We start from the raw sequence: 12,610 nt of genomic DNA on the forward strand, positions 1-12,610 counted from the left end.
CCCGAACCAATATAAAGATGGAACTTAACAGCTTGGTGACTCTAATGTCACACCTTGGCTCTCTAATGCACTAGCCCACCTGTGCTAGCTGGAAGGTAGAAGAAAAACAGCACCTATCAAGCCACAACCCAACCTCAGACCACCTATCTAGAACAACAAAGGTATCCGACTGACAGAAGACAGACTGTTACTGCTACTCATCTGTGCTGTTCATAGAAATGACACTTCACACACACAAGGATCAGTTGTTGTGCAAAAGCGATTCCGATTTACATAAAGCCAAAATGATGGCACGCAGACAAGCCAGAGGATAGCAAAGACAGTAAGGACATATATCTCGTAGTGAAGTAAGGATGAAACCTTGATGGTTACATAAGGTTTTATTGCCATGGCATATATAACTGATAATATAAAAAGGTGAAGTGCAAGGCCAAATGCCTTAGGTATTATGCATATATAGTCTCTTCTCTTTCCTTCTGACTTTGATATATAAGTGGGAGACCAGATGTCAAACGTTCTAAGGTAATTTTTAAAAAGAAGAAAGGATCTTTACTTCCCTCATAAGGAACACCCCGTCGCATAGTAGAGGGGCAGTGATTTTTGCGTCTAATCACTGATAAAGAGCAAATATATTCTGGCATGCTGAAAACCACAAACCCAAAGAAACAGATGCAGTAAGGGGTGTGCAGACCTACCTTAAAAAGCAGGCAGTCCCCTTGGTGCTCAGCGTAAATGGAGGTGAGTCGATACTGGTTCTCAGTTGTGATGTCGATCTGGTACCCCGTCAGCGTGTAGCACACCTTGCGAAACTCCTGGATCTTAGTCTGGAAAACTTCTTTCAAACGCTGGTTTTTCAGTTCTGCACTTTCCACTTGCTTCTTCAGCTCTGTGTAAGGGAAGAAAATGGGTACTTTGTTACACGTCATCAGCACAGAGCCCTTGCGCTGTATTTACAGTGCTAGCCAAACTAAGTGAACGGAAAAGGTTAATTAAATTTTTTAAAAGTGAATTAAGCAGACAGAGTAAAGGAACAGGCAAGCTAGATTCCTCTCCTCCTGGCCCCAGCAGACCAAGATAATAAACTGGGGAACAAGGAAAACAGACGTGTCTTGGTGGGATGGATTTTTCTTTTGCTCAGCCAGCCTTTTAATACCGTACTACAAAATTCAAAGCTATAGCATCCATTTCCCCACGTGCACACATCTTATTTTCTACACGGAACCCAAGAGAAGGGTGTTATGCTACACGAAGCAAGAAAGTGGAGAAATGGTAAGAAATACGCCTCTGTATGCTTGCATGAGGAAAAAGCTGCCTATAAGGGAAATCTCCTCCAATGTACTCTTCATTTGACTGTAAGTGCTTTGATCTCAAGTTGACGCACTGCTTAGAAATCCCTTAAGATTTGGGAAGGGACTTTTACTATGATAAAAAGCCTGAAGAGTACCACTGCCTCTTTGCATTTGCTACCTTAACTGGACTAGTCCCTAAAAGAGAGGTCCTGTGAGACTGCCTGCCACTCACCCTGTGTTTTATTGCTACAAAGGGAGCTGCCAGTACTGTGAATCCTTCAAGAGGATACACAACAATTACCATGAATCTTTCACCCAAGGTGCCTTCTGAGTAATTAAACCTCGATTTATCCCCCCATTAATTACAGAGATTGGCTTTACTTTAATATACAGTAGGGATGTCTCCCAAGTCAGCCTGTTTTATCAACACTGCAGTCCAGGGTTAGTAAAAAAACCTGACTCTAACAGCAAACAAAAAGACTTCCTCACTCAGATACCTTTGTCATTCTGAGGTTGAAGGCTTTGACTGTGCTGTGATCAGAGACATAATTGCAGCACACGCAGGCCATACGCCTTTATTTTAGCTAGCTCAGGAGCTGGCAGTAGGATATCAGAAACTTCAGTGCAAGGTGACTGCTTCAGTATGAAGGAAGGGTTTTGGCTGGGCTTATGCAGCCTATGCTAAAGCATTATTGTTTCTCAAGTGAGCTGGAAAAATTTTTACTTGAGTATTTGCCGACAAGTGTTTCCATCGGCCTCCTGAGTGTAGTGCAGGCAGAACGTAGGATGGTAACTGCAAGGCCATGGACTTGCCTGTGATTCACCTCTGGGCAGCTGCACATGCAGCAGGAGAATGTGAGTCTCCTCTTATGTTCTGTACTGCTCTAGTTAGGCGCTCCGGGTGGGACAAAAGGATAATTCAATGTGTTAAGTTAAAGTGCCTTAAATGCCACTGAGAATGCCCCTGCTCAGAAGTACTTTGGCCTTAATCCAATTGAGCTTAATCCCCAGGCAAGGACAGGAACTCTTTAATGGTTAAAGAGAACTACATGTCCCTTTACTTATGAGTGAGAGCATCCACGCAGGGAGAGTTAACACTGGCCAACTCCTCACCTTTGGTTAATTCAGCTCCACCTTCCTGAGCAGGCTGTGGAGATGATATATGAGTTAAGTATTTCCTTTACTCTGTGTCTCTTCCAAGCTGTATCTTGCTTTATCAAGGGGATCAAGACAGTCTTGCGGAACATCAGCAGTTTGTTCATTAAAACACTGCTATAACAGGAAACTCCCCAATTTCTGAGGGATGTGAGGTAGAGTATCCAAATCCTGCTTACAAGCCCAAAGGGTCACTCATCACTGTGTGATTAACTCAACCCTTCTTCGGATTGTTACAACCTTTTCTTCACCATCTCAGCTGGGTCTGATCTTTGATTAATCAAGTAATCAGCTTCTGAAATCAGGAGGTTAATTGGCAGCTCTGACCTCAATATTCTCACAGTCTTCATTCAGCTATGCAACTGTTAAGGACAAAATCCTATATATGAAAGTAAAAATTCAGTGATCACATTGCAGTGGTAAATAACATTTTGCCACTGTCAGAGACACCACTGCCTATAATATATTGCACATGTCCAACAGCGATATTTTTTTTCCTAATAAATGCAGCCTAGCCTTGGAAAAGTAAATCTGCCTTTTTCTACTGCATCTTGGACACTGCCTTTCCTGACTTTTGTAACCTTGGAGGTGGATGGCACCCTAATTCAGGAACTCCTTGAACAGCTTTCGTTATTCATGAAGAGTTAGCACCTTTTCCATTGTTTTGTCTCTCAGACTTGGTACTGCTAATGGCCATCATGAGCATCCTTGCACCTGTTGGGTTGCAGCCTCATCACCCACCCAACAGCACTGGCCTAGTTAGACTACAACCATGTGAATCTAGAATAGCACCTAAGTGATGGCAACTGCTTTCCTCCACTACCCTCGGGGTGAAAAAGGAAAAACTGACTACAAGCAGTCTTTTATGCAAGAAATCCTGAGCTTTTCAATTCAACTGAAGGACTAGCAAGCTTTCACTCCGGACATCGTGCCCTCGCCTCCTCCCTGCTGTTCCTCCTGGCCCTTTTTCCAGTGCCTGCGGCAGTCTTGGTGTATTACCGCATCAGTTGTCCTGGCTGAAGGAATTAATCTGCATGAAAAAACCTTATCTCCTTGTTAGAGATGCCTTGTGTCAGTCACTGGCACAAGGTGCTGAACTCAGTAACTGCTAATTCAGATGCGGTCGAAAGTGCCAGCACCAGCCAAGGACGGGATAAAGCCTTGTCATCCCCTCTGTGGCTCCTTTAGCAATTCCCCAACAGTGTTTCTTTAGCTTGAGGATGGGGCAGAAAAAAAACAAGCAGGCACAGAGACACGATAGGAATGCTTAAGTTTGCAACTGCCCCCAGTGAAAAGTCCATTGAACCCTGACCATAAAACAGAGATTGCTCTTCTTTTACGCCCAATTAAATTGCAGTCCTCAACAGTTCAGCTATAAGAACTGCTGATGCCTACCTCCTGCAGTATATATCCTGTGGAAACAATTCAACTAGGGGCTATTCCGAGATTAACCCAGGACTCTGACTATTCCCCTGCTTTCCGTTGAGGGCTCTGCTGACACAACCAAGAAGCTACATTGTGAGGAGGATTCATGGAAGAGTAACTTGGTAGGAAGGTAACCTGAGACTTGAGGAAAGTAGAATGCTGCTTTCACTGCTGAAACAAAGTCATTTGAGACACCCTAGGATATTTTTCACAGCTTCCCATCACACTTCTGCAGGAATTTCCTGCAGGTTCTGCATCATACCAGCCAGCCCCAGGACAACGTCTCAGACACTTTGGGGTGTCTAAAATGGCACAGGATGCCTATTTTTAGGCACTGGGTACCTATGTAGCCTCTCTGCACCATGGCTCTGCCCACATACAGTCCTGGCGCTGCAGATTCCCTGCACCCAGAGAACAACACAAGCACCATACGCACTGACTTGGGGACACTAATTAATCTTTCTAATTTCTGCCCCCCCTCAAGTGAAGATGCTAAGCTAAGAGGCAGCTTATTGTTTGCATCTGAATTCAAAGATGTGGTGGTGCTAATTCTTAAGCCTCACCTAATACTGCTAATTCCCACCAAACTTCTAGCACAGTCAGGAAAAATTGATTTAAAAAGTCATCATTTGTACAGAGTGCAATTCAGCATATTTCAGAGCAATGTTTAAGGCACAGCTGTAGAGGCCACTGAACAGAGGGAGATCCTTTCAGGGTGGGTTGAGGTGCAGTAACAGAGCAGGTTTCTGATGACAGCATTACTGTTTCCACCCATTTTATCTACCACCTACAGAACACTGAATGTCTTGATCCTTTAAGATCTTTCAAAACATTTTGAGAATTAGGTTTAATTATATCTTTGAAAGACAGCGTTTGAAAACTAGAATCCCTGGTTTTAGAGTACCTGTTTGAGTTCCTGTGTTTGATTCTGTTACACTTGCACAAAACAGGTGAGAGAAGTTGCAGGTGTGCTCTGCAGAAGCCACGGATGGGGAAAGTCACACCAAAATATCCTTCATCCCAGAGAAGGAACACCAAAGCACCTCTCACTGAAGTGTTAGTGAAACAAGTAAGAACTGAGAAAATAACCGTGAGATTTGGCAAGCTGTGCCTTGGTCAGGGATAATGACTGGCTGTTTACTTTGCCTGGAAAAAAAAAAATAAAGGAAGAGAACAGAGAGAACAGGAAAATATACAGAAATCTTACTGCCCCATCTGCTTTGTATTCTGGCCATGAGTATGTACAAGAAGTTGCCTGTCCTGAAGAGTTTGATGGGGGGAAAAAAAAATCCTCACTGAGAAATTTCATTAATCTCTTAGAGAATTAATACTGCCAAATTATTAACTTCACCCTAATGATGCTGCTTCTTGAAACACCTTGTATTTTCACACACTTGTATCAACTTTAATGAATAATTCAAAGTATTTTGGATAAATAAATAAAATATGAGTTGGGCTTTTTTGGTCTCATACTGAAAATGTCACTGCTTTTACACTCCTTACATCTGAAAATGTTCACAGCTGCCTGGAAATACCACAGCTTTGGCTCTTGCTCCGAGTTCAGCGAGGTCAATCAATAGCAACAGCAGTCTATGCACCAAAGAAAACCAAATCCACACTTAACCTTTTCCCCAGGGAAAAAGGAGGAAACAATGTGGCTCTCAGCATGCCAAAAGTGGCATGAAATTAAATGTATCGCTAGTCCTTTCCAGGAAAACACAAATTTGTTCTGCCCATTCTCAAGGATACCACAAACCATGTAGTTGCATCAATTCAGTTGCAATCCCAGCTAATGCATTTTTCTCTCAGAAAGGCCTGAAGTCCTTTCTTACTCTCCATTAAAGGTTACTTTCCCTTAATAACATGTTGGGGGGTCACTCCAACACACATAGGATAAAGTATTTACACATGAATTCCCATCACTGCTGACCCTGCCAGAATGCCTCAGACAGATGCTACACAGCATTGCTATGGAGGATATTGTATTTTTATCAACTCTGCTCTATTTAAGCAACAGACTGCTTTGATTTTGTTTCCAGCCTACAGAAGGGATGCCAGCACCATCATCTTCACACAAGGTCCGTAATGGGAAGAGGAAACACTATTTTCTCAATTCCAGTAAGCAAGGCCATGATTATCCTTATTCTCTCCCACCTACACAAGCTGCTTTCTCTCCATTTCCATGATACTGTGCCTGCTGTGCAACGTCACCCAGCAATCACCCCCACTTGTATCCCCAAATTGTTATTTAATTACACTCTCCTACTGCAGGTCTGTCCTTCCCATCTGACTCTCTGCACCCCTAATGCTGCCCCTTCTGCACATGAAATCCTTCCATTCATTCCCTCATTCAAACCCTGAGCTGAGATTTTCCTCTTCCAGCTTTAGTTTATGAGGAACAGTGTCTGAAAAGAGTTCTGTGATATTCTGTGAAGGACATAGTATAAAAATAAATTGTATCGCATTAAATAAAGGCTAATAGAAGAAGAGCTGAGCATTTTCAGATGTAGGCAAGTTTATGACCATTACTTTTGAGAAATAAAATTCGCTTTGCTAGATTTTATAGGTGTTTTTTATGCCCTGGGGGAGTGGGACCACACAACCCGACCAGTGGCAGCAGCCCCACGCCACCCTTACTCGACCTTACAGTTTGGCAGACTCAAACTGCTCTTTGCAAAACTTGCAATTTGTGACATTACAAGCATGAATTAATACTTTTCTTGAAGGTAAAAAGAGCTTTATATTCAACAGACTGCACTGGCTGTTCCATTTTAAACCTAAGTGGTATTTATTTGATCAGTCAACATCGGTTTATTTTTAAACCGTGTATGTACCATATGGTTCAGTGCATCTCCCAGCCCCTCCTCTAGTCACAGCTTGCCCTTCCAGCCACTCAGGAAAGTTTTCAAAGGCAGCACACCATGAGAAAAGGTCTCCACCACCACGGCCAGCTACAGCTCATGCACTGCCCAAGAACTCTCCACTAAGAACCTTTACTGTACGTTTCTCTTCACTGAAGACTGTTGTCTGAAGCCCCCATTTCAGACAACCCATGTACCTTTACAAGGGTACCATTTCTTGGAAAGAAGGCCATAATTAATCTTTATTAGTGGTGGCAGAGGACACCAGAAGGCTAGGGTGAAAGAAACAGGACACTGAGGACCATAGAGAAGAAGCTATGGAAGAGGGTGAACTTTGTCTTGTGGTACCTACACACACATATAATATGGATTAGGATTAAGTAAAAGGTTTTCTTTTCTTCTTCTGATAACACTGAGATTACAACACAAGGTTGCAAAACTCACGAGCACACCTGAGGTTGGCCTGTGTACAGGATTCAGCCCCGGCAGATGCACCACCATGGAGAAAAATGCTCCCTCAGGGGATCCCAGCGTGGGCTCTGCTTGGAGCTTTCTCTGCCCTTCTCCTTGTTGGCAAAGCTGTTTTGGAGTGGGGGAAGGCAGGAAACAAGTGGGGTTTTGGAAGCGCAGCTCAGCTCCTCAGCCACCCCTGCAGCGTGTCCATGCTGTTCTCAGCGAAGGCAGTGCAGTGTTGTGTTAAGAGACCCTGGGTAGCTCTAAAATCATTGGCTTAAATGATGTGAACAGCCTGCTTGCAGCAATACAGAACTCAGTGGGGATGGCAACATTCACCCCAGACGCAGGATAAATTAACCTCAGGAGAGCTATTTATTGCCCAAGGTGGACTTCACCAATTAGTATGATATGGCACAAACCGTTTGGAAGTTAGGACTGTCACACTAGTCATAAATTGTGAACCAACCAGGAAGACACCTCCCTCCACCTCCCAAACGATGATTAAAGTCTTCTAGCCACATTTCCCTTCCATAAGGCTATTATAGACCAAAAGCACTTCCCAGAACAAAGTGATGTCAGCCAAAGCTGGAGCTAGTCATTAACTTCAGATGCAAAAACCAGCCTCACCTTAAAAATACAAATATACTGTGTCACTTAAGTATACAGGAAAGTAGTTATCTTCTGCTTCTAGAACAGCCCAGCAAACATCAGGCATAAGTCTTCCAGTCTACCTGTTTCCCAGGTAATCTATTCTGGAGGTATTAAAAAAAAAAAGTCACTGGGACTTTTCATGGGCTGTAGTTCAGGGAGCCTGGTAGCAAGAACAGGGGCATAACTTCTATTGCTTGTCAGAGGAAGGAGAATCACTTCTCCACTAGGCTGTTTCCAAGAAAAAGAGCGGGTCTGAAACTGCTCCGTATCTAATGTAAGAATTAATCCTAGGGACTATATAATTAACACATATAATAAGCATTGTTGATTACATGGGGTGGTCTGCAGAAGCATCTAAGAGATGAATTTATCTCCTATCTGATCACCTCCCCTGCGCTCTGCCCATTATTTTGTTTCCACTGGCACATCACTACTATTACTGCTACCCCAAAACACTGGATGCTATTTAAACCTCTGAAACTGCATCCAACATCTGCTATTAAAACAAACACAGAAAAACTGCTCCAGAAATACATTTGTTCCCTCTCAAAGTGAAGATTTTTTTGCAGGAGTTATAGTCATTCACAATGCAGGGTGGACAATATTCAATCCTGCATTAGAGAGTGCTTTACAGTTTATTATCTAATGATGTTCACCGAGACTATGAACAGAAGCTTTTCACCACTGGCAAGAGATGATTTCAAGCCTTCCCAGGAGCAAAGCTGTTTTGCTCTTACTTTCTATGCTCAAATTCTGATGCTGAGACTCACAGAAATGCTATTTGGACTCAGTGATAGTGTCCAAGATTATGTGACTTACAGTATCTTGCCTTTCCCTCTTCCCTGCACTGTGAAGTCTGTGCTCACAACACAAAGATATCGTAACTTTGTGGGCAGATGGATCTAAATATAGAGCTAATGAACACCTAAAGAGATTCCTCCCGTTTCTGAAGAAGCTTATCAAATAACTATGTGGTGCAAGACAGAGTCTGAGATGGAACAGGGCACCATACAGGCATCCTTTAGCTTTTATTTGTGATGCACACACCAAACCTTAAACCCTGCAGACTCCACGACTATTTGGAGCATGGTTGTAAATAAGCACATGCCACTGCACTGAACCACACGCCACTGCTCCTGCCCATGAACTGCCTCTCTCCTTGACAGACATTATAACACCATTACTGTCTCCAGAACTCACTTTCTGGAGACAAAGCTCACTGCCCCCATTGCCTAGGTAAGGTGGCTTTGCTGAAAGGTCAGCCTGCCATTTCATTTGTTTGTGTGGCCTGTGCTAATGGAACCGCTTCCGCTGTGCGCAGCGTGCGGGCAGGCTGGAGGGTCACAGAGGACGGCGAGGAAAAATACACACCATTTTAGCCAGCCAGCAGGGATGAAAATACAATTGCACTGCAACAGATAAAGGCAAATCTCTGCAGCACACCACCTTATTTGTGTTTTTAATGGGAGAAGATTGTGGAGTTTGTTTTAGGGCTTTTGTTCCAAAGGAAATTAAGCTCTAAAAAGCCTCCGCTCACTCTTTCTATTCAATCCTTTTATTTTCCCTATTTATCCCCGTAATAGTGTTTTGAAGCGTTGGCACTGCAAACATACTGCTCTTGGCCTAAAAGCACTCTGGATGCCAACTAGTCAAAGCTTCCCCAGACCCTTCTCTTTGCTCTTCGTGCTCCTACAGCAGGCCCCAAAGGCACTTACTCTGATCAAAAATCACACCAGACATTTCTTCTCTGTGCTGAGTGTCCTGGACCTCCTCTCGCAGGACAGTAGGTTCTGCCCTATTTTTATTGGTGTATTTTTCACGTTCTACTTCATTCTCTGGTATCCACTTTATGAAAACAATCCTTTAAAGATGATCATGCTGGAGCCAAATGAAACGTGGGTTCAGTGTGGAGCAGCTGAACAGCAAGAGGGGAAAAGGGGCTTTCAAATAACGAAACTTCAGGGATGTGACACAGACGTAATCTTTTCTCCCTGGAGCATGAAAGATGTTTGGAAACAGAGCCATCTCCTGGATAACCAGGCTTTCAATCACATTATTCCAGCCTCTGGGGCTCATACTTCCATCACAGGAGTCTGAAGTGTTATTATGGATAGGAAGGGTTATTTCCCTTAACCTTGTGCTAATGCTCTTGAGCGAGAAGTAAAGAGTTGAAGTCTCTAAGCAATGCCCACAAACTGTCCCAAGACTGGAGGGCCACCAAAATCACCTCTGGGCAGGCAGACGGGAAAGGTAACATCTGTCTCAGCCCAAGCACCAGGTCTCCTCTCCCGATTCTGAATTATTTATCACGTGCTAACTTCCAAGCCAGTTCAGTTTTAAATTTTTAAATATTTAATAATTGGGTATTAAATATTCATGCAATTTTATTAGAAATTTTGGAAGATGGGCACTAAGGCTCTAATTGTTAAGTTCATCATTGGGACTGACTGGCTACTCAGAGAGACTTACTAGCTTCCTAGAGAGAAAGAAGGAAGAAGAAAAAAGGCAAAACATTTATGGACCTCTCTGACTCTTAATCACAAGACAACACAGATACTGGTGATATTCATTCTCAAAACAAATCAAGTCTTCATGAAAAAGCTGAGAAACCTACACTGGGAACATGCTAGAAAGCCCTCAGCTGCAGTTTAAAAATAATAAATTTTGGTGTTGGAGAGAAAGATATCCATCTTAGACATCTGTGGTGTATCTGACTGGTGAAAGGACAGTTGAGCAGCCTCTGACTACAAGACCAACATGAAAAATATGCAATAGCTCTCCGTTGTGATTCAGGGCAGATGCAGGGAAAGTTCAGCTTGATACACACCTGGAAGAAGACAGATTCTTCCCTTTCTCTAGATGTCTACTCAGAGGGGACAGCAGGAAGTACAGCCTTCCCTGAGCTGGTCTGACAACTTGGATTCTTTAAATATGCATGCCTATTTCTTTCCATGTAGCTCCTGCAGAACGTGTTTTCTTCTTTTTTACCCCCTCCTTTTCAGTAGATGATATCTCTTTAACCCTGATCCATGCTGAGAGCGAGCCCATGTTCCTGTCCCTCTGTATTATGAGCACACATTCCCTACTGTGCTGGAAATTGTATGGTTTACACAAAAGATGACACATAAGCCCTGGAATTATATGCAAATGAACAGATCTGTTCCTCACTTCTTACCATTACAACTCTGACTTTCCAACAACTGCATGGGGTAATTTCTGCACCAGCTTTCAAACAAAGGGCATCTCTGTGTTATTAACATCTCACTGTGGCAAGCAGTTTGTCACCTTTCACAAAAATGATCTGAAAAGACACCAGCAATTATTCCTAAGGAGATTATTGGGTGGCTATGTCCCAGCACAGCAGTTGGAAGCTGAAGTGACATAATATTCACTGGGAAAACTCCTTTTTCATGTCAAGAGAACATGGAACAGATTAAAAAATGAACTAAATTGGAAACCAACAGAAAACTTGGAGGAAGAGTCAAGCTTGTTCCCTTTAATTTTGTTCATCTCTATACCAACATTAGGAGCACATCTTCAGAAGAGAACTAAAAGCTCCTGATTATGACACAAGATTACAGGACATTAACTTTGGAGACTTATCCTGGGAAGGAGCTTGGCATGTTGTAAATAAAAGACCCTGAAGAAGAATGACTCAAGCATCTTCCAGCCACAAAAATCCAGCTGATTTCTAGCTCCTGTATGTTTGGTTCTTCCAGCAGTTTTCAAGCACTGAGGACTAAGCATCTGCAAGATGAACACAGGTTCTTTTCCTGGGATTGCTGTATAATTCCTGGTTGTATCTTACTATACAACCCAGGAACCAACATTTGCTTGGTTAACATTCATGAGTGAAGTGGAGCAAGGAGCATAAGCTCTATCGAATTTCAAACAAGAAATTAATCATGGCTCTTGGACAGAAATGAGTAAGTAGGGTTCATGCCTGTGCAAGAAGGACCAAGGGATCCAGTCACCCAAATTTCTTGAGTAGTGGGGAAAACAGCATTGGAGAAGGCGATGTTCTACTGGCTGTCCTTTGAGGACAGGTCATTTCTAGTACATGTCAAAATTATATTAAAAAAAAAAAACAACCCAAAACCTCAACCTAACAGTCTGCTCTTGAAGATATAAGTAGAAATTTATTATGAAGTGGAATACTTTTGCTAGTGTTAAACCAGCTCATAACCTTCACCTCTGTGAAAAATGCTTTTTGTTACTTTGATAGAAGCTCTTCTAAACACCAACACCCATGTTTAGAGAGCTCCTCTTTGGAGCCAGAGAAGCACAAGAAAAAATGTGCAAGTTTCTTGTTTGCAATGATGGAAAAGAAGGAACTATTGCTGCACTTTTTGGGTGCATATTATCAACAACTCTAAGTTCAGGCTTTTCATACAACCTATAAACATATTAAAAAAATTATGAGCTCTGCCTATTTCAAGTCTGAAAAACATCTGTACAGCACATAATGGTCCAAAATGGAGCACGTCAGTGTGTTTGTTTCTTCACCAACATTTAAAAAAGTTTCTCTACATCATGTGGGGGAAAGAGTTCAGGGTCAGACATCATGATGCTGCCATACATTGACACATTACCTTCTGCAAGCATAGGACAAGAAAGACAATATACAGAATAACAGACAGGGGAGAGAACAGATCCATGAGGAGGTGAGGACAAGCAGTGGTTTTACAAAGGTAACTTAAAAGGTAATTAATAATAAATAATTAAGAAAAGGAGTAGGAATAAGACTTCCAGAGAGAGGGAGAATGCAGAGAA

At 42.6% G+C, this 12,610-nt stretch overlaps 1 protein-coding gene across 6 annotated transcripts in view; it reads right to left on the reverse strand.

Annotated features, from left to right (window-relative positions):
• Nucleotides 1-12,610, reverse strand: part of MAD1L1 (mitotic arrest deficient 1 like 1) — a 376,614-nt gene that overhangs the window by 93,184 nt on the left and 270,820 nt on the right. For all 6 annotated transcript variants that reach the window (XM_026859179.1, XM_026859181.1, XM_026859180.1 and 3 more), the window contains one exon: nucleotides 696-886. In XM_026859179.1, the coding sequence (XP_026714980.1) occupies nucleotides 696-886 (191 nt within the window). The remainder of the gene's footprint in view (nucleotides 1-695; nucleotides 887-12,610) is intronic.

Source organism: Athene cunicularia (assembly GCF_003259725.1).
Source record: "Athene cunicularia isolate RWA chromosome 14 unlocalized genomic scaffold, athCun1 chr14_part1, whole genome shotgun sequence".
NCBI classification, from domain to species: Eukaryota; Metazoa; Chordata; class Aves; order Strigiformes; family Strigidae; genus Athene; species Athene cunicularia.